The sequence below is a fragment of the Falco biarmicus genome, chromosome 8 (assembly GCF_023638135.1).
Source record: "Falco biarmicus isolate bFalBia1 chromosome 8, bFalBia1.pri, whole genome shotgun sequence".
NCBI classification, from domain to species: Eukaryota; Metazoa; Chordata; class Aves; order Falconiformes; family Falconidae; genus Falco; species Falco biarmicus.
Window position 1 is genome coordinate 33,639,566 of NC_079295.1, and position 21,381 is coordinate 33,660,946.

The 21,381-nt window shown below is 42.5% G+C and overlaps 2 protein-coding genes across 2 annotated transcripts; one reads left to right on the forward strand and one right to left on the reverse strand.

The window, feature by feature from the left end:
- Positions 1–1,319: 1,319 nt before the first annotated feature.
- DTX3L (deltex E3 ubiquitin ligase 3L) lies at positions 1,320–9,833 on the reverse strand. Its single transcript, XM_056348866.1, has 5 exons — positions 9,596–9,833; positions 9,128–9,348; positions 5,107–6,642; positions 4,016–4,233; positions 1,320–2,388 (listed from the first exon to the last, which is right to left on the reverse strand). The coding sequence occupies exons 1-5, from the start codon at positions 9,765–9,767 to the stop codon at positions 2,319–2,321; spliced, it is 2,217 nt and encodes a 738-aa protein (XP_056204841.1). The 5' UTR covers positions 9,768–9,833; the 3' UTR covers positions 1,320–2,318.
- PARP9 (poly(ADP-ribose) polymerase family member 9) lies at positions 9,770–21,381 on the forward strand. The gene is made up of 10 exons (XM_056348865.1): positions 9,770–9,903; positions 10,394–10,430; positions 11,854–12,686; positions 14,075–14,302; positions 14,385–14,603; positions 15,836–15,911; positions 16,374–16,748; positions 17,523–17,671; positions 19,079–19,253; positions 20,452–21,381. Exons 1-10 carry the CDS (start codon positions 9,889–9,891, stop codon positions 20,757–20,759), a joined length of 2,415 nt encoding a protein of 804 aa, XP_056204840.1. The 5' UTR covers positions 9,770–9,888; the 3' UTR covers positions 20,760–21,381.

The following is a 21,381-nucleotide window of genomic DNA, read 5'->3' on the forward strand; positions in this document are numbered from 1 at the left end:
CGCTTTCGGTTTCATTTCTTCCGCGAGAGCGGCGGCGCTGGCCGGGCCCGCCCCCGGTGCCGCCTCCCCGGGCAGGGCGTGGGGCACGGCGGGCCGGGGCACAGGCAGCGCGGCCCCCACGGCGCCGGTGTTAGAGGCGCGGGTGGGCGCAGCGGGCGAGCGTACCACGGCTGGGCAGCGGGTAACGCTCGCTCGGGCACTGTTACCCTCTCAGATCGAGTCGTGATGCAAAATCAAGTCACCCATTTCCATCATTCTCCACCAGAAGTACTCCTACAACTGGGCAAGATCGCCACGAAAGGGCACTTTCCCCAGACCAACGCGGCTGCTAGCTGAGACACTTCCAACCGAGTGCACCCGGCATCCCCCTGCCAAGGCTGGTTTTCAGCTGTTTCTTTCTGCGCGTTTCACTAAAGTGCCCAAATATGAGACACTAGAATAGGAACTAAATGAAAATTTTCCCCCCCTAACTTCACTGGAAGTTCACTGAGGAAATGGATAATAACCACATGTCATTAAACACGGTAAGCACAGGTGGATGTCAGCTAAATGCTGCTGGTGTCAGCCAGGCGCCTGAGCAGACCCACGGGATGCCTTTTTGTTTCTCGGTGGGCGATTATAATCTTCTGTTTCCTAATGCACTGTTCTCTCAGCAGTCTGCTCCGGTGCATGCTGCCCTCCCTTGCTGTCAGCCAGGCAAAATACCTGACTTTGATTGCAAATCAGGTAAATTTATTCCTAGACTGCACAGCTATGATTAGACAGTAAAGGTTGTTGATAAAGGCTTGGGAGCTTTCAGTGACAGTCAATAGGACTCCGCTTCAAAACTCTGCCTGCAAGCTTTGCCACAAATAAAATGGGAGCCTGTGCGTTACCAGGGAGGGGTCTGACTCGGTGAACTGGGAGAGAAAGTGAAACCAGAGACCAAAAGAAGTTGGCGAGATTTTATCTTCATGGCTGGTTTCAGTGTGCACAAAAGCACAGTCATTTAGAAACAGCTGGAATGTTGGTTGGTATCTTACTGCATAGAAAAAGGAGGGGTGAAATAGTGTAAAATCTGAAAACAAATAAGGTAAGAACAAAAGAAAGAAAGACATCCCAACCCACATGGAAACCAGAAAGTGCCCAATACTACAGAATCTGAAAGTCAGGGTGGTGAAGTAGTACTGCCTGTTCACTATATGGGAACCTCAAAAAAAAAAAAGCAGGTGGCATAGGATCCAAACCATCCCAAATTATGGTGTTGCTGGGAAGCTCCTAAATTAAAAAAAAAAAACAAAAACGCAACTACACATACCTAAAATAGAAGGAAAAACCTGTACAGATGGTATTTTATATTTTATTTATTATATTCAACAGCCTAAAGGAAATGGTTTAACTCACTAAATATTACGGCTGCACTAAGTGAAAGATATTAGTTTCCACCACCACAAAGGTAATTAGCAGGCTATTTAGTGCAGAGTAGCAACAAAGTATCTTTATGATACAGTTTAAGCCATATATTGGAAGCAACGGGAAGAACATAACTTTACAGTTGCAAAACTGAGTGAAAAGCTGTATTTAAGCTTAAACATGATGGAAGGCGGAGCCAGGACCCCATGATCAGAGATGGCCACAGGCATCGTTGCTTTCCATTTCCTCCAGCGTGGCTCTGAGCATTCAGCACTTCTGCAGGATTAAAGATACAGCACCATCCACATACCCCCTCATACATTACCCCACTAATTTCATGTCTAAAACCCAAACCACTAGTGACAGTTCCGTCATGAAAAGAAGCGAAAGATCACAGCTGATACTATAGCTGCATAAAAATTTTCCAGCAGATGGGTTACATGATGCTATCCATGATGACAGCTGTAAACTCACGAAGCTAAAGGAAGTTTTTTTGATCGAATAAAAGCTAGTAGTGGATCTAACAGTTTTCGTGGTCAGACTGAAGACTTGTGGGAAAAAGGCGCTGATCAGATTCACTGTTAAAATAAGAGACACAACTTGATACTCGTCAAGTAAACAAGTACTGACGCTGCACTCACAAGACCCAAATTCTGTAAAAATTACACATATAGAGAAGCATGATTATATAAGTAAATGGTAAGTATTATAAGTATTAAATTATAAGTATTGTAAGTAAATGATGTGTAAACCAAACACATACCATTTGATGAAAAAAGATTACTTTTCTTAACTGACCATGAACAGCAAGTGATTTAAGTACAGCAGCTGAACAAAGTAACTCCTGTCTCCTTAGTGCTTGAATAGTAAAGTAACTGCTACATGTCCAGTTATCACACTTAAGAGTTGACAGCTGATAAATTTCTTTATTCAATTCCTCTTGCTTTCAGTTCTGATCGAACTCGCTGCAGGTAATCAGGATCAGGGTAACCAAAACTAGGAGAAGAAGAAAAGAATTGTTTGGGCTACTTCTGCAATGAAGTACTTGACAGTTCTACAGAGTCTTCTCCATAAAATCTCTTAAAACACTTCACAAATTTTATGCACTTACTTCTTACTCTACAGAGAAAACAGACCCTACTTTGCAAGTCAAGAGAGGTGGTACAGACAGGGTAAAGCTAAAAACTTAAGAAAAGGAACTGCTGAATTTGGTTGTCCAAACTGATGCTAAGAACTTGATTTTCAAAGATGCCTGCTGTCTCACTTGAAAATGATACGGTGCTTGGGTACGCATCTTTCTGAACATCAGACCTGAAGCATATCCAACTGAGCATTCAAAACACAAATATAACGGCACCTCTGGATTTTAGGTAGTGCACCACCAGAAGAGTGTATGAAGCAAGTGGTAACTCAGGAGAGCATTTAGGCAGAGCAGGCTATACAGTAAAACTGATACTTTTTGCTCTTTTATGATTCTAGCCCAGAAAGGAGGATCTGGACACAAATCTTCAGAACTTGCATGAAGACACCTGGCCCTGAGAGGCTGCAGCAAGCTTGGAAGGATTGTTCCAAGCCTCCCTCTTGACTCTCCAAGATTTTTTCCAGGAGCCAAACATTTTCCTGACATAATCCATAGTTAATCATATCTTTAAGAATGGTCAGTTGTACGTGCATTAAGGGCTGGAATGTAGCGATCCTAATTGGAAGACCATTGAGGAATTAGTGCTACACACAACCGTGAATGGGAGCAGGCCCAGGCCTGTGCCGTGCTGTACCGCGCCACGCTGCAGGTGCGGTGTGGCCTTCAGGCCTGTGTTGTGCTGTGCACACCCTATGGCCGCATGACAGACTCAGCGAGCTCGCTCTAAGAAAGGTGGGGGCGGCTCCCACTCGGTACCAGTGACTACGCCACCTGCATGTCCTTGCCTTTATTTACAAGTGCAGGAAGTCCTCAAGAAATGCTGAATAGTTATCTTCCACTAAGAAAATCCTGTAATAGCTAGAAATACCAAAACAGGGTAACCCTTTCTACGGACAGGGTCAGCATGGTGTCCTGTGCTCTGACCAGAGGCCCACTGAATGCTGCGCAACTCAGGGTGCCTAGCATCTAAAAGGACATAACCACATCTATACTACAATCTCTTTCTTCTCGCTGTTAGCTCCGATAAGTAGAATTTCAAGTCGTATTTCACAGACTGCCATCTTTACCAGGATCATAATGGACCAGCACCTCCTGGTGCAAACCAGCAGGTGACAGAAGAGGCTGAGATCAGGAGTCCAACCTTAGCTGCTATCAAGCTGCCTTAGCTTGCTGTCCTGTCCTCTACTACAAGCGGTTTCTAATCAGAACAGTTATCAGCTGAGTAGGTGCTTTACACAGCTCACTGGTGAACGAGCAGCCTGAGAGGCAACCAGAGACTACCTTGTGAGTATGATGTGTATAACGAGCTCATCCTTGTTCCAACTGTCCAAACTGGTTTGAAGGTGATTCAAGTCTGGTTCCATAAAGCATTCCACAATCATTCTGTTAGTGACAAAATATGAAAGCTCTGCGTGCAAAACATTCAGGGTAGCCTTCCTGACAACAGTAGCAATAAAATTACATAAAGAGAAGACTACTTACTTGGTAGGTCCTCCAGTCATGGAAGTTTTGTGGTGAATATCATTCCATGTGATAACATCTTTTGCGCCAGTAGTATGAGACTGACCCACTGTGAAAATCAATTTTTGGTTAAAGGCTCTTTTGAGGAGCTGCAGAATTTCTTGCCCTTCCTTATTGTCAGGTAAATATGCTGTTCGAGAAGTTGCACTGTAAGGTTTCCCTGGGTTTGGATGATTCCTCTATTTTGCAGAAAAACAAAACAAAACCACATTATAAATCAAAAATGCTTTGAAAGCATGAAAATGATACATCCCAGCTTTCGCAATACTTTTTATCCTTTCTTTGATTCAGAAGGACATAGCATGACTAATGACTGATTTTGAGGAGTTTTTTCTCATCAGATAATTTCTGTCATTTAAGTTTCATTTACATTTTCTTGTCATCACTCATGTGTGAGAAGCAGAAAAGGTACTGCTCAGCAACAACAAAAACATCTCTGTATTATCTACACTGTTTTCGGCACAAACCCAAAACACAAGCGCTGTACCAGTTACTATGAAGAAAATCAACTGCATCCCAGCCAAAACTAGCACACATCCATTGCTATTTTTAAATTTGTTTTTTCTTCTTTGTTCTCCCAAATGCATGTCACCCCAACCCTGGCTTTTTCATTTATACCGTTTTCAGTCCTATGCACATGGCTCTGAGCACATATCTCACCTGCAAAGCTTGCAAGCCAGCTCACTATTCACTTTTGTCTGTTGGTGTTGGCAGCTACAAGAATGCCTCAGGGAATCCTCATTATACGCACAAAATTTTGTTTACAAATCACTCCATAGATTTCAGTTTAGTTATTCACCATGTACAAATTAAAGACAGGTAGCTCTGTCCTGGTCCATAGAAAATGGAATGCTACCATTTGACTGTTTAATTCCTACTATATTACTTAATTTCAACCAAAACCACTGAATTAAGTACCTGCAGATTTATACAGAACAAAGAAAGATCTCTCCTGGATATGCATTAAAATGAGGGGAAAATAGCTAATTTTATATTCACTATTGGTTTTGTTGTGGGAAAAATATATCTTATGAAACTTTAAATATACTTACAGTTTGAATACCACCGTGCATGTAATATTTAATCTCTATAGTACCACATCTGGGATAACCAGGGAGAGATGACAGCAGTGTTCTAGTTGACATTATTCCCTCTGGTTGGTCTCCTTTCATGGGTCCATAGAAGGTGTTACAAATAGGACAAGTTTGCTTGTAAGACATGGCCTGGGTGATGCAATCTTTGCAAAATACGTGATTGCACTTTTTCAGTATTTCTTTATCAATAATTCTCTCCATGCAAATTGGACACATATCTTTGTCGTTTTCTGTCTTTGCCTTAGCCTGTCCTTCAGAAGAAACATTATTCTTTTGCCTGCCATTGTGTTTCTTCCCAGATGCTCCTGTAGCTTGATAGCTGAGATCAGAGGACACTGGTGGTCTATTTTTAGTTTGTGGTGAGTCTTCAGTGTTAAGAAGGTTTACAATAAGATTTTCAGCAACATAAAGATTGTCTGGTAAACCACTTAAGATGATTTTGTCTTCCTTCTTTGTAAGTTTTACATGCAGATCTTCCAATCGTTTTCCATTAAACAGCGTATCTAATTTTCTATTCTGACCTTCTGAAAGTTTCAAGCTGATGTGTTTTTCTCTTAACATTGCAAAGGCATTCTGAAATGCATTGATGAAACTTTCAGTAGCATGTGAAGACATATCAGTAGTTTTGTTCCTAGGCCTAAATACTATGAGCATCTTCTGGCTATATGAACTGACTCTCATTTCTGTTACTGTATCAAATTTGTCTTTAATGCCTTCAATTTCTTTGCTTATCTTTGTTTCCAACAGTTTAAACAGAGAAGCATCAACTTCAATTCCATTCCTGTACTTGTATAGTTCAGATGATATTTTCATATTCTTTTCAGCTTGGCTGTTCTTAGCTTCTTCTGCTAGAAACGTTTTGGCAAGTAAAATCACACTCGCTGGACCACGGAGTAGCAGCTGATTCCCTTCCCCTTTGGCAAGAAGATTACTAAACCTAGCATTTAATTTCATTATTGTCTCATTTAATGTGTCACTGTTTGTTATAGGAATTTTTTCCTGTTTCAGATCTTCTACACTTTTCTGAAAAGTTCTGATAAAAAAATCATTAGCTTCTTGTATTGATGAAGGGCTTTTATCAGAAGTGAGACATACTGATGTGGTTCCATTGTCATTATCTTTACTTCTTATACACACTCCAAAACGTTCACGTAGTACTTTGATTTGTTGTTTGCAGGTGTGAATGAAATATTCATAGAGAGCTGACAGAACTGTAAGCTCATTCATTTCTTCAGTATTCAGAACATTTTCATCTTTCAAATAATTTTCACTTTCAGAATGTGAAAAATCATGTTTTGGGTCATTGCCTGCAAGGATATCCTTGAAGTAGCGATAAGCTTTTTCAATATCTGTAAAATCTCCCGTCAATTTCTCAGAGCCATCAATATTAGGATTTCCTTCTCTTTTTAAATTTGGACATACAATGGTAATTTTCTCCCTCTGCTGTTCAGTGAACATACTGGTATTCAAAGTTGCAGATACTGTAAGAAATATCTAAAGAGAAGACAAGAAGATAGCGGGTTTTTTTTTTCTATGGTTCTCTGCTTGCTGCTTCTGTATTTTGAACAAGGAAAAGCTCTGTACATCTCAGTAGGGCCAGATTACTACTGACACATTTGCACATAGTGTTTCTTTTCAGTCACGTACACTGACATTACAGTACACTGATATTATACATTGAAGTAAAGCGATCTGTTTCTAAGTCAGCAGCAAAAATGAAATTTGCTAATGTCACCTGCATTGCAGGAACAAAGACAGTAACTTTGCTACTTACTTTGAGACCGTGACTTGTACCCTCTACTCCTGACCTCTGGTAATATGGCTAGCATTACTGATGCCATTTTATGAGGCAAACAGCCACTCTCTGTGACCAAGCTAGTTATGCATTAGTCCCTCTTCCCCTCATTATCCGGCCCTGGAAGGTCCTGCGCAGACCTTCATCCAAGCAGACGAAGCAAACAGATTTCTTCTTCCCCCCTCTATCATTCTCAAGGTTCCTGGGCACCAGAGGCCTACTACTCCCCTCCTTATTGGCCTTGAAAGTCCCAGGCACCCTGCCAACCAGATGGTGATGACCCCATCATCATGGGAAGCGTAACCACATGCAGAGCACTGTCTAAAAAATCAAGCAGTTACAAGTGCTAAGTGGGAACTTGGATCACAACTGCTGCTGAACAGTGAGACCTGTGATCCCCCAGTGGCCAGGGACACCCCCAGCATCCTCCACTTCCTCCAAGGACCGAGTGATTCATATTCTTTTATGTGTTTTTTGAGTCTAGATTATGACTGTTGTATCGATACAGCATGCCAAGTATTAGAGATTTGGCATGATCTACAGAGGGTCCAGGTGGTTACAGAAACCATAAATGAAACTGTGTTACAAAACTCAGTGCTACGCTGCAAAATTGTACCACACTGATTCTGCTTGCAGAAATCCTGTGCAGAAATTCTGATAATCAATTCTATGCTATGCTAATCATAAAATCCTGTGAAAAAAAATAAAGCTTTAATTGTAACTACAGTTTAGTGCCATGACCATTCTACCAAGGATCCCCAAAAGAACCGGTCTGTTCCCTTAGTGTCAGATGACAGAGACAGAACATGTTTTAACAGCACATACAAGTTATCCTACATTGTTCTTTAATTATATTAGACTTTTCAGTTTTCTCTTAGCATCTTTCTTTAAAAAATTCCCAAAAGTCATGCTTTAGTACCTCAGGGTTAAGGCAGAAAACAGGATTCTGAAAAATAATAACAAACATGTTCACATCTCTACTTCCCACAGACAGAAGGATAGGGAAATTGCAGTATACTGCTACAGATGTCAGGTACCACTATGTTAGCATACGCTGTATCTCAAAAACTACATCTAAGCTACTGTGCAAAAGAAGGTACACCCTCTGGGCCAGATATTGGTGCCTGGCCCTACCCCGTGTCTCTTGACACACAGCCGATCTTTTCTGCATAACTTTTAGTTCACAGAGTCTGAAATAGTGTTTGCTGTGCTACACCGAATGCTGAGGTAAGGGATCAGAGTAATCAGAGCTGTCTGAAGGTGCATGCTAAAATAGTGTTAAGAGGTCTGTGTAGCAGGAAGGGAACCAAATCTCATACAATTCTTCCACCTTTTCGGAGCGGTCCTTGGTGCTTACTATCCCCTGAAACCTGCCAGGGTACCACTTTGAGGAGCAGTGGTTGGTACACACCAAAGCCATGGTAAAAAACGTGCTGCCTGTTAACAGGAGTGGATGACCTGTCATCCAGCACTCAAAAGTTGCTCCCTGCTCCTGTTTTATTGACTAAGATAATGGCAGGTCCTGATGTTGTCTAAACACAAATTACCAAACTTTGATTTAGTGTTTAACTACATGTTAAACAAATCTGTGCACAAAGTTTAGGCCAAGCTGACTCTCTAAAGCTGCTAAAAGTGACAAATGAAGGGACTTCAGCCTTGGGAAGGACGGGAAACAAAGAATGGATGGTGAAAAGCACACTTATTTAAGTTATAAAGAAAGAAGCCTCCAAATGAGGAAAGTTCTGCCACAAGAGGAGACAAGCTGACAAAGTTTTGCAATCCACAGAAAAGTAGTTGAAAGTAGGACAAAAGTAATTGTGGTAGTGGGAGATTGTGACCTCTGACTCAAATAGTCCCCCGAAAGAGGGCAAACCCCTGTTTCGGGAGCATGTGTAGTTAGTAAAAAACCATCAGCAGTGCTACCTGAGGACGCATACTAGTTTGTGTTAGAAGTGAGAAACTTGTGAGCAAGCCCGTGCGTGAGTGAACATGAATATGTAACGCACGGTGCATGTGCAAGTACTCTGCTGTTCCCACCGTGTGCCCGCCGGTGAGCGGGTGTGCACGCCGGGCAGAGCGATCCCCCTGGGGTACGCCTGCTCCTTGACGCTACGTGGGTGTGAAAAGGTTCAATCCCGATCTCGGTGACAGTGACACTGCTTGTTAACTGCTCTCCTGATGTACCTTTTTGGTGATGACTTCTCTTGCTGTGCCCCCATGGCCTCTGGCCGCCTGCTGCTCCTGCTGAGGTGGGGGACAGCTGGAACGGACGGGGCCGCTGGGGGAAGGCTGCTCTGTCACCCGGCCCTCGCTCGGGTCCCCTTCTCCCTGCTCGATGATTATCTTCAGGTGCCTGGCTCCGATCTCCAAGGTGTGATCTGTGCGCGACACCACGCTCCTCTTATCTGCAGCGAGGCGGGAACACGCCGGTGAGGCGGACCGCGTCCCCTGCGGCCCTGACGGCTACGGGCGCCCACCGGGGCCCGCCGCCCCGGGCACAAGATGGTGCCCCCGGCCGCCATTTCCCGCCCGCTCAGGCGGCGGCGGGCTCAGCGCGCCGCCAGCCCCCCAGGGCCGCCCCCTCAGCGCGGCGGCGGGAGCTGGCCGAGCCGCGGGCCCCGCCGCCCCCAGCCCCTCTCCTCCGGCCCCTACCTCGCTCCTGCTGGAAGCGCACCCAGTAGGTGCCGGGCTCGGGGCCCGTCTGCACCTCGCACTCGCCGCCCCCCGACCGCTTCCCTGACTGGAAGTAGCTCTGGAGCTTGAGCAGGGGCTTCTCGCTGGCGTCGGGCGCGGGGCAGAGCCGCACCAGCAGCGCCGCCGCCATGACGCCTGCCGCTGCCCGCTTTCGCTTTCGTTTCCCGCCCGGGGCCGCGCTTCCCCGCCCCGCGCCCTGCTCGGGCTCCCAGCGCTGAGGGGCCGGCGGCTGCGCCGCGCAGCGCCGCTTGATGGGGATCCTGCAGGTAACGGAGCGGGGCGGGGGGCCCGGGGCTGGCGGCGGCGGCCCGACGCGGGGCGGCAGCGCCCGCAGGGGCCGGGGCAGCTGCGGCGGGAGGCGCCCCGGGGCCGGGGCCGGGCCGGGGCTGCGCGCACCGCGCTGCCGGCGGGGCTCGGGGCCGGGGCCGCGGGCAGGGCGTCGGTCCCGGCGTCGGTCCCCGCGTCGGTCCCCGCGCCCGCTGCCGGCGGCGACCTGCCCCGGCGGCCCAACGGGGGCCGGGGGAGGCTGGGGGAGGCTGTGGGGCACCGCCCGCGGGTTCAGCTGGGAATGGCATTTGAAGTGTTGGAAAACCTGTTTTTGCAAAGTTTTTGCAAATAAAGTTTTGCAAAAGGCGGTGCTGCTGCTTTTGCTTGCGACAGAACCGCGCCTGCAGGAACGCAGCCCATCGGGCCGTAACGCGTATTTTCTCTTTCCTTTTCTTTTTTTTTTTTTTTTTTTTTTTTTTTTTGCAATAGAGTTACAGTCCGTTGAGCTGGGCAGCGGGCAGTTCAGGTAAGCCATCTTCCCCCATGTAAGTTGAACATTGCCAACTGCGGCCAGCAAACTGGAAAACATCAACATGGAATAGCCAAAAGCAATCTGAAATGTATGAATTAGACGCAGTTATGAATCAACGTTATTATTCATTACTTCAACAGAATTTGCTTGCATTTCTCTTTTAAGAGTAAGAGTTCCGAAGTGTTTTGATGAGTCGGTGTGTAATACTTTGTGAGAAACGTTAGAATTTTTAAAAGCAGGTTAGCATATTCCAGAGAAAAGTCTGATGAAACTGTTACAAATTGATTTACACTAATTAACGTGAACTACTGCCTATAGTACTGCTGACATCTGCCAAGAGAGGGCTGTATAGCTACAGTGATGTCGTCAAAGCTGCCCCACTCTTTACCATTATTTTTGTTCACTGATAAAAGTGGTTTAAAAAGCCCTTCTGAATTCACAAGTTCCATACAAAGAAAGAACTTGCTTGTGGGCTTTATGTGCAGACCAAAGAAAAGCCACAGAATTAAAGACAAAGCTCAGTGTAAGATCTCTGTGGTACGGTTAAAAGAACGTGTTGGCAAGTTCTCTCTTGTGTGTCTCTGCCTGTGTGCTGTGAGTCACTGACTCTGCAAAGGCCTTGGACCTTACGGGAAATCAGTAACAAAAAATACTAAAAACGCCCTGGAGAGGGCAGAGGCAGGCTTCAGCCTTTCCAGAAAACAAGCTCGGAGGGGAACAAGTTGGTTTTCTGCTTTTACAAGCATTCTGAATCCCCGGATATGGCGTAGCTTTTCATATTTGCTTTCTCAGCTGGAATTTTAGTGGCAAGCACAGCTAACAGTAGCATTGCAGCCAGTTAAAGCCCTGTAACAGCATCTTTTTCAAAGATGTTCTTCTCCCACTTGTCTGTTCCTTTTTCCTCCTCACCATTCAGTTATGCTGCTGCATCAGGTTTTGAGGTTGGTGCTCAAACTCAAATTTTCTGGTGTGTTGTGTTTTTTTGTTTGGTTGGTTGTTTTTTTTTAATTCAGATCATGTCACTGATTCATTTATGAATATGGCCCTGACAATGGTTGTCAGCCTAATAATGGTGGGGAGAATAAACCGTAGGAAAGGGGAGGCAAGGGAGCGGGGGATGAGAACAAGTAACATGAGGAGACACATCTTAACCAAGCTTTCTCCTCCAGTAAAGGGTAAGGCAAACCTAAACTCTCAAGTCACCACAGGCTCAGTGATACTGTTGTCTGCCTTTCGTTGCTTAGTTGGACTTTCTAAGGCTATGAAAGGGGGAGAAAGAAGATCAGACTATGCCAGAAAATACTGATAAGTAATGGCAGTAGGATAAAATTGAAAGCTATAAACCATGCTTCTGTATAAAACCCAGTGTTTTGACAGTAGTATCTTTGGTTTCACTTTGTATTATTCTGTATCCTAGGGCCAAGCATGGTAATGGATGAGGACAGCTTGGTGATCCCCATCAAAAAAGATGTCTATGAAGTTCTTAAGAAAAGAGAGAACTGCCTAAGTAATCTCATTTATAAAAAGTTTGTTTGTATATCAACCTTCAAAAGTACAAAAGGTGCTGTTGAAGTGTACAGGAAAAAACTGAAGCAGGGAATTTACATTTGTGTTTGTAAGGATGATCTCACAAGACACAAGGTCGATGCTTTGGTGAATGCAGCCAATGAATATCTAGATCATGCAGGAGGCCTTGCTTTAGCCCTTGTGAATGCTGGAGGGTCAGAAATACAAGAACAAAGCAATCTTCATATTAAAAAGTATGGAAAACTCACAGCTGGCAAAATAGCAGTGACAGGTGGAGGGAAGCTTCCTTGTAAGAAAATTATTCATGCAGTTGGTCCAAGGTGGACCATTTATGAAAACGAAAGATGTTGTGACCTACTTCACGAAGCTATTGTGAACGTTCTGAAATACGTTAGTGCTCCAGAAAATGCTATAAAGTCTGTGGCTATCCCAGCAGTGAGTTCAGGTATTTTTGGCTTCCCGCTCAGTTTGTGTGCTCAGGTAATTGTGATGGCTATAAAGGAATTTGTTGAGGCAGGTCCACCAAGCTGTCTCAGGGAAATCCGCCTGGTGAACATCTATGAGCCTGCAGTTGCAGAAATGAAGAAGGCCTGTGAAAAGTTTCTGGGTGATCCTAGTTCACTTCCAGAAACTCTTCCAGTTTCACCCAGCCAGTCTTCAACTTTCATCAAACTTGGAGGCACTCGCTTGCGCATCATAAGAGGATTCCTTGACGAGCAGAAGGTAAGTCTGTCCCATAATGTGTTGAACATGGAGTTGCCACCAAGTCTTGACAGGATTTGGAGCCCAAGAGTTCAGAACACATATTGTATTGGTCCGCTGAGTAGTTATCTTCTCAGCCTGGTGAGAACTTACAAGTGGTAAATAAATGATAGCAGCAAGGAATGTATTTTTTTGTGTGTACATGTTGTCATGGTATAATAGGAAGCAGCTAAAGATTGCATGATTAATAAACATTAACATAGGGATATATTATTATATTCTTATTATAACATCATGGGAGTTCACATTTTATCATGCATTCCCTAGAAGTCTACTCCTATTTTTTGCCTTGCTTTTTTTCCCTATCATTTATGTTCTCATAGATGTGACTACTGGAGTTATTCAACAGAGACTGTAACAGCTGAAAATAACTCACAGATGATAACACAGAAAATAACACAGATGATGTGCACCTTACCTTTAAACAGTGCATCATTTAAATGGATTCATTTCACTTAACTAGAAAATCTGTTGCAAAATACATGAGCTTAGTCATAGTAATCCAACAGAGCTCTTAGACTAGAAGCTACATCACAGAAATGGCATTTGCTTTTAGCAAATACTGTACTTTAACAAAAATCGTAACTTGTTTTAAAGAAGTGTCTTAATTGAGTAGGAAGTTCATTTTTTTTTATATGAGAGCAAAGGATCACAAAGTTGACATTGTAGGGAATTTTATTAACCAGTTCTACAGCAGTGAAAGATACCTTGTGCCTTCAAGGCTATGAGGAAAATATGCTCCAAAGTCCTGTATCTTTAGGTAATCTTCAACAATTGAAGTTAGAACAGTTACTGTAAACAAGTTTTTTGCAGTTTACATATTTAATTCGAAATACAGAAGACCTACTACAGGGATCTGCTGTTTCCACTGGGAACTGGAAGCAACCATGGCTTTGCAGCTCCCCTGTGTGCACTGGTCCTGCTAGTTTGGTGAATGCTTGCTGCCCTCACATGGGGAGCATCCGTGTGGGCTGGGATAATGGAGCGCACTGTAGTTTTCACCTGCTCGTTGATAATCAGCTGCAGAATTGCATTTGATGAGGCACATATGGGTCACTTCTGTAGCTGGGGTAATAATTCTGTTGAATACACATTGATGACTTGACCTCTTCAATTGACTCACACTATTGGCTTCGGAAAAAATGTCTGCGTTTACTGCCACTAGAAGGTGCATACTTTGATGTATTCCAGCACTGCCCTTAGTAGTAAGAGAAGCTTTCTAACAGCTGATCTGCTGCAGTGAGGTTTTCTTAAAAGGGATTGTTCCTTGAAAGAATGCTCTCTATAGTAGCAAAGCTTGCAAATAGTAAACTTAAACTATACTGAAACTTAGCACTCTTTTCTTCCAGACTACAGCTGTTGTTAATACTGTGTCTGTGAATGGCGAGCCTTACGTTCCAGTTTCAGGCAGACTGCTGCAAAAAGCAGGTCCAGCTCTTCAGGATGAACTTATGTCTCAGATTAGATATTCTTCGTCTTATAAAGAACTCGTAGTAACAAAAGGGTATAATCTGCCCTGTGAGTTTGTACTGCACATTGTATGGCCGCAATACCACCACACCGTGTTGCTGTGTGAGGTAATGTTCAGTTAGACTGGATTTTAATTTATTTTCGTGTTGAATGGTATGAGGACTAAAATACTTGGGTCTTTTTCTACAGGTATTAAAAAATGCAGTGACAAGATGCCTGTATTGTCTTCAGGACTATCAGTCTCCTTCAGTTTCTTTTCCAGCAGACGGGATTTGGTCATTAATGCTGCCTGTTGATACAGTGGCAGAGATCATGACTGAAGAGGTTTTAAAATTTGCCAGGATACACCCTGAGAATAAGATAGATGTGCAGTTTGTCTTTTGCCCCGATGACAACAATGCCTATCAGGTAACAGATTGTTAACTACCAATAAGGAAAACCCCAAACTGTAAAAATATACCCAAAGATTCCTATAAATTAAGATAAACTGAATTCTGCACTACTTTTAATATTTGAGTGGCAGGTCCCTTTATGAAACTATTTGTCTCATTAACAGGTATTATCAATATTTACAAATCTTTATTTTCTCTTCACTAAACCTGAAGTTGTCACCCTGTGGTGTGATAACAAAGGGAGGGAGCTGTGAAATTCTCATGACTGTCAGCAAATTTGTAAGAGAGAGTCTACCCTTAATTCATTAGGAAATAAACTCATTCCTTCTCAGGAAATTTCTTTCACACTTTTGTTTTCTTTTTTTTGTATGAAGTTCCTAGGGCAGAACCCTATGAACACATATGACCTAATGTGAAGGGTTAGAAACAGTGGATAATTACAACTGCAGTGTGCCATTTTCCGCCTTTTGAATATTTGGCTGATGTGATTAATACACAACTATTTTAGATTGCCATCTATTATAAAAGTACAGAGTTTGCTTTTGTTCCCATTTAATTCCAACCATCCATTCTTTCAATGGGTGCAAGAACTAGGTGGAGGGGGCTTGGAACTAGATGATCTTTAAGGTCCCTTCCAAACTGTTCTATAATTCTAAGATCAGATCCATGTTCTGTAACAGTCCCATAAACTGTAAAGGAAGTTGTATGACAGCTACGTACTCGTCACTTAATCCCTTGATAATCAGGGCACAGCAGAAACTTTTTGCTGAAAAAAGAAGGAAGGGCAATTTGCCCAATGCCAAATCCACTGCCTAGCAGAGCAGCGCTTCCCAGAGGCTTTCCAGGTGTGATCATGAAGAGGAGCTTTGGAGTAAAGGCAGGGCAATAGTCTAGGTTTTAAAACTGAGTAAGGATTCATCAGTATGAAACTGCAAGTAATAAACACCTTTATCTGCTGTGCTTCCATGAGCTCCAGATATGCCACAACCACAAGGAGCTGGTAAAGGTACCATTCAGTGTGTAAGGTGTTTTACCTTAGGAGACATAGAAGAACAAGAATGCATTTGATACTGTCAGGAATAAAATTTTGGGAAAAGCTGACATGTCAGCTGTTAACATTTTCAGAATTTGGGGTGGGTGGGTGGTGTAACTACAGCTGTAAACTGCTGCTTAACAGGGTTTTGAAGAGACAAATTGTGTATTTGACAACATAAATGGCAAACTGCCCCTAAACTTTTCTTTTTCAAGGCTTTCCAGAGGAAACTTCATTCAGCAACACACAAACTGGGAGAAAAGCAGTGTTACAACAGCAGTGATTATTTGAGTAAGTAACGAACGGAAGGGACATTTCAAGTAGATGAGCACTCCAGACTTGAGAATCTGAAACCTCATTCCTTTAAAAAGAGCTTAGTATTTGCATATGTGTCTTGGGGAAAAGGGGAGGCAAAAATGTGTGAGCATTTTGCATTTTTACATTAATAGGAAAGGAACTGGGCAGTCCTTTATAAAATCTTCAAACATAAAAATCATTGTCAGTGCCTAACTTGTTGGAAGTCATTTAGTGGAAGGCAAATAAACAACCGCACACAAATGCAGAATATTTCTTTTTCCCTGGAAACGTTACCTCCTTGTATCTGATTTTTTTCTGAGCTTACCAAAAGAATAGTGTGTTTCTTGCAGTGTTCATCTTGGGCTGGATATAGAAATTTATGATAGCACTTGAAAGCTCTTCACTCTTCCAGTTCACTTGCATTTAAAAAAAAAATTAAAAAAATCTTTCTTCCAGGTAAAGAGTCAGGCAGTCAAAGCATAAAAGAGACTGCAGATAATGAACCAGCTATTGAACTTAACGGGAATACACATACAATATTGAAAACAGCAGAATCATGGATCCAAGGCATATTACAAATTCAGGAAACTCACCGTGCTGTTATCGAAAACAACTACATCTTTAGCCTTGGTAAAAAAGAGTTTGCAGAACTGTCTCAAGAGTGGCACTCTAGCGTATGTGTACTTGAAGAAGTGAGAGGTGGAAAAGCAAGGCTGGAATTCCAAGGCCCTCCTGATGCTGTGATTGATGCAGTGCTCACAACTGAAAAATTGCTGCTCCGTATGCAACAGAATACTGCAGCCAGACAAGAGGAACTGCTGTACTTAGTGGGTATGTAAACAAGTGACTAATCAATAAGTACCTAAATGAGGTCAAGCATGAAGCAACATACATCTGTGTATTGCTGAGAGTGGACAGACACGCATTTAGTTCACAGGGATAGTGAGCATTGCTTTAATTACCGTTATTACTGTAGTTTGGCATAGGAGCCTCTGAAAGACTATTTGTTAGCTCGGCAGTATTCCCAGTAAGGCACCGTTCATACAGGGCTGGCTGTTGTACACCCAGCTGTAATGCCGACTTCCTCCAGGACAGTTTCACTTTAAAGCCTGGCCACTGGAGACTGGCAAAATTTCTGTTTAATTAACACATACCTTTGCTGAACTCTTGCTAGCTACAGCTGGACCACTGTTGCAGGACCCACCAATGGACCTATTCTACAGAATTCTTGACTTTCATTAACAGTTGATAGAACTAGAACAAAAAGCTACTGAGTGATCATTTTTATCTCGTGTTTGTATAGTCATGCAATATAGATACAGCCCAACTTGCATATAATGGTAGAGAGATGTAATGGAGAAGATAATTGGGTTTTGTTCTTTTCTTTGGTCCCTTCTCTCTGGTTTCTTTAATAAATGTAGAAAAAAGGAACAAATGAGTGTGTATCAGTCCCGCTCAATATTAGGCTCTAGCATTACTTGGGAGAATATTTAACATTCTTTGTTCTTAACTAAACTACCAAACTAAAGTATTGGATCTCTCCCGCTTGCCTTCGCTTCAGAAGTTATGATAACTTGCAAATTTTACTCCCTTATTTGTATTCAGGCCAACCAGAAGCAGGTCAGCTTTCAGAAGGAGGCAGTCACAAGACAGATAGTACCAACTGCGTCCGTATTTCACTGGTGGAATCACACCTTCAGGAGTTTAAGGACAGACAGAAGCAATTTGAAAAGGCTGGGCTTTGTGTTCTCAAGGTAAAGAGGGTATTTGTGGAAAAACTAAATCTCAGGTGATATATTTGAACTAACATGTTTAACGTACACTTAAAAAACACAGATTAACTATTTCAATATATTGCTTTTAAAAATTAAGATCAAATCAGCCTAATCCTTAAAAAGGAGATAGTCATTACTCCTAATAAATTTTAAACATAATGCAAATAATCACTCACAGAGTGTGGTTAAGTTCTGAGAAGTTCTTTTAACTGAACGGTGTACCCTGTGTCTTACTTCATGCTTCAAATGGTCCTTTATAGGACTCTAGAGAAATACGAGGCTGGTATGCTAGAATGAGTACGATGTTCCAGGACACTAATGCAGTGTCTCTGTTTTCTTCTTGTGAGTTTGACACCAAAAATTAGCAACTGAATTTGTCAAGTTACGATCTGATTAGTAGTGTGTTGAAGCTGGGATCTTGCTTGCCTCTCAGTGCTTTACTGAACGGGAGGATGAGGCTGTGCAACACACAGAAGTACAGAAGTTTGTAAACAGGGATTTGTGTGCCTAGGAATAACAGCAGGTAACTGGAAACCAGACTGCCAGTGGGTCAGACTGCCTCTCAAAATAATAGCAAATACCAGCCAGATAAAAGCAAGTGCTTCTTGATCTGTAGAGCTAAAGATTTTTGAGTCTGAATGCAAAAGCTACATCAGAATTTAAATCGATGCTGCACCGAGGATCAGCGCTCAGTCATAGCTCAGTGAAATGACTTAAAAGAGCAGAAGTTTGATTGTGCTTCAGCACCTGCATTTTTTAGCTGAGCGGTCAGAGGTCTGGCATGAGCGGGTTGCTGGAGAAGAGGCCTTGCAGGCCCCTGGCACTGACGTTTGCTGTAGGACCATGAGTGGCCCACTGGTGGAGTCAGGTGTGCCAGCGAGAGCTGCCGTGTAGCTGATTCACCCGACATTCTGTGTGGTATTACACTGCATGCAGTTGTGCTTTTGAAAGACGAGCTAATGTAAAGGCCCTCTCATCTTGTGGACCCTTTTTTCCCCCCCGAAAGCTGTAAAATTTTGATCAGTGAGAGCTGAGGTTCTCCATGCCGTACAGGACACTTGCAGTTCTTTACAAGAGCAGGCAGTAAGCACCCACACAGCTTATTCTCAACGTGGTTGATACTGAATCTGTTCAGAACAGCGCAAGTACTGGAAATCAGAACACTAGGATATATTCCTGCTGATTTCAATGAGAGGTGTGAGATAGTAGCATGATTCTTTTTCTGCAGATCAGTTGCACACTTCAGATACCTTATCTGCTTCATGGTCAACGCATCTAAGCTAAAACAAAGGTTCTTAGATTGAAGAGCATAGCCTGAACAAGAGCACTCATGGACTTCATTGATACTGGTCTCCGTTTGCTTACTACACTATATTTATGTTACAGATTGAAAAGATACATAATCCTCTTTTATCTGCTGCATTCCACCAAATGAAAAAAAACATAGAAGAATACCAACGTACCTCCAAAATAACCCACAAGTTGTACCAGTGTGTTCCTGCTCAGTTCTGTAGCTCAGTATGCCAAACTGGATTTCACAGGCTGTATTCTCCACCAACAGGTAAAAAGTTGCTTTGGCATCTTTAACTGAAATGAACAGTGACTGACTACTACAGTTGGATTAAAATCGGAAAAAATGGCATTCCTGAACAAGAACTGTTTCTTACCTCCATTTAGAATCATAGAAGCTTACTTCTTTGTCTACAATAAGATCTTCCTTTTTTTCTTTCCTGATACTGTAGCCAGTAGAGCTCTGGGAGGGTAAGCCTGGATTCTAGCCTACCCCAAACACTGTTGACAGAATTGTTAATATACACATAATGCCATGTCCAAATTTTATTTTGTTGTGTCACTCGTAAAAGGAAGTCAGCATCCTTATCTACTCACTGCAAACATGCATTCAGCAGCTCGATGCTTTAAACTGTGTTCAAAAGAATCACAGAATAATTGAGGCTGAAAGGTACTTCTGAAAGCCAGCTAGCCTAACCCCCAGCTCGAATCGGGTGCGATCAGGGGCAGCAGATAATCTGAGTGAGCCAACTGCCATGCAAACTAGAGTACACTTCGGAAGACAGTTGTGATGTCTATGCAGACAGATGCTTTCAGAAATGGAGAATAAACATTTAGCGCTCCATCCTGCAATAGGTGAAGGGTGTGATATTTTTCTTGTCAAATGCAAATTGGGATTTCAGGCTATAAACTGTTAAAAAAAGCGGAGATTTGCCTTTCTTTGCCTATGCAATGTATATGGCACATTCTCACATTTTCAAAGTAATAAATAGGATGGTGGTCTAATTTATTTCTGCTTTTCCACATGATACTATAATAGCATTTTTATGGCGCGTTCCCCTTATAAATGGCAAAGCTTTTTTTCCCACAGTTTACATTATTAAAATCTTACTTTCCCTGGTCCTTTTCAGAGTCCCTAGTACGTGATGACTAAGGTGTCTATATAAATACATTATACCTTGATGTTTTTATCACTGGATTAACAGTTAAACCTTAAAAGGTCACCACTGGAGTATCAGTTAAATCAGAACGGCTATCAGCTGTCATTGCCTATTATTTCAATGGGAGGTCAGTGCTAGCATCAGAGCCACTTAATGCAAATTTACTTCTAAAAGGATGGCATGCATTGACCTGTAAGATAAAACATAATACTGAATGAAGCAGCAGTCCCTTAGTACTACCACCCCAAAATAACCAAATGTTGAAGGCTTTTATTTTTTTCTTCTGAAAATTTTTCTTTCTTTTTCCAGATCAAAAATACGGAGCTGGCATCTACTTTAAAAGGAACCTGAAAAACCTAATCGAGGATAAAGACATGTGGGAGACAGACTCTAAAATGTATGTGTTTGAGGCTGATGTATTAACAGGCTTATATACTAAAGGCAAGCAGTCTTGTATTATGCCACCAGCAGTCGAGGGAGATGATGGTAAGGTGTACGATAGCTTAGTAGATGATGTCAACAATCCCAGCACCTTTGTCATCTTCAACGGTGTTGCAGCCCTGCCACAGTATTTGTTGATTTGTTCCCAGGTGAAGGAGAGCTATATGGCCCCCTGAGGAATACAGCAGCATGCTGAGTATGAATTAATCAAAAGGGTAGCTATTGTGAAGGCCCCCCCAGAACAAAGTCTAGTACTAGATTTTAAGAGGATGCTCTACCTAGTAACATGCTGTGATCAAAGTGCCTTGTGCAAAGTGCTCTGAAATATCCGTGAACAAAAAAAGTACACGAGTACCTTAAGGAGATTAGAACAAAATTATCTGTGAGTGGAAATGGAAGGGAAAGCATCACAAAATACAGTTTAACATTTATCTGGTCATTTACTTTATGCCTTAAAATATTCTGAGCATGTGACTATACAGTTGATATTTGTGTACGTCGTCATTCTTCCGTTACATTTTTCTTAATCTCAGATACTGCATATGTTAGCAAAATGCAAGAAATTTTGGTTGTGCCTTCGATTCTTACACTTTCTTTTGACTTAAAATAGATGAATGTATCAGGTGAAAGCTGTTTCCCACTTAGGGGCATGCCATCAAATATACATAGTTGTGACAGATGTTAAGGCAATGCTTCATCATTTCTAAGAGTATTTGGTGTTACAGTTTTTATTAGTTAAGATATTCCGTGCATTGTAGGTACATGTATTCAAAATAAAAAGTATGAATGATGCTATTA

What these genes read in the sequence shown, in the direction of transcription:
- DTX3L (XM_056348866.1), bottom strand. Translation starts at nt 9,767, where the DNA reads ATGGCGGCGGCGCTGCTGGTGCGGCTCTGCCCCGCGCCCGACGCCAGC. An exon ending in GCGCTTCCAGCAGGAGCGAG is followed by an intron (nt 9,349 to 9,595) that starts GTAGGGGCCGGA and finishes GCCTCGCTGCAG; the next exon opens with ATAAGAGGAGCGTGGTGTCG. An exon ending in GAGAAGTCATCACCAAAAAG is followed by an intron (nt 6,643 to 9,127) that starts GTACATCAGGAG and finishes TCTTCTCTTTAG; the next exon opens with ATATTTCTTACAGTATCTGC.
- PARP9 (XM_056348865.1), top strand. An exon ending in ACACCGTGTTGCTGTGTGAG is followed by an intron (nt 14,303 to 14,384) that starts GTAATGTTCAGT and finishes CTTTTTCTACAG; the next exon opens with GTATTAAAAAATGCAGTGAC. An exon ending in GCTGTATTCTCCACCAACAG is followed by an intron (nt 19,254 to 20,451) that starts GTAAAAAGTTGC and finishes TTCTTTTTCCAG; the next exon opens with ATCAAAAATACGGAGCTGGC.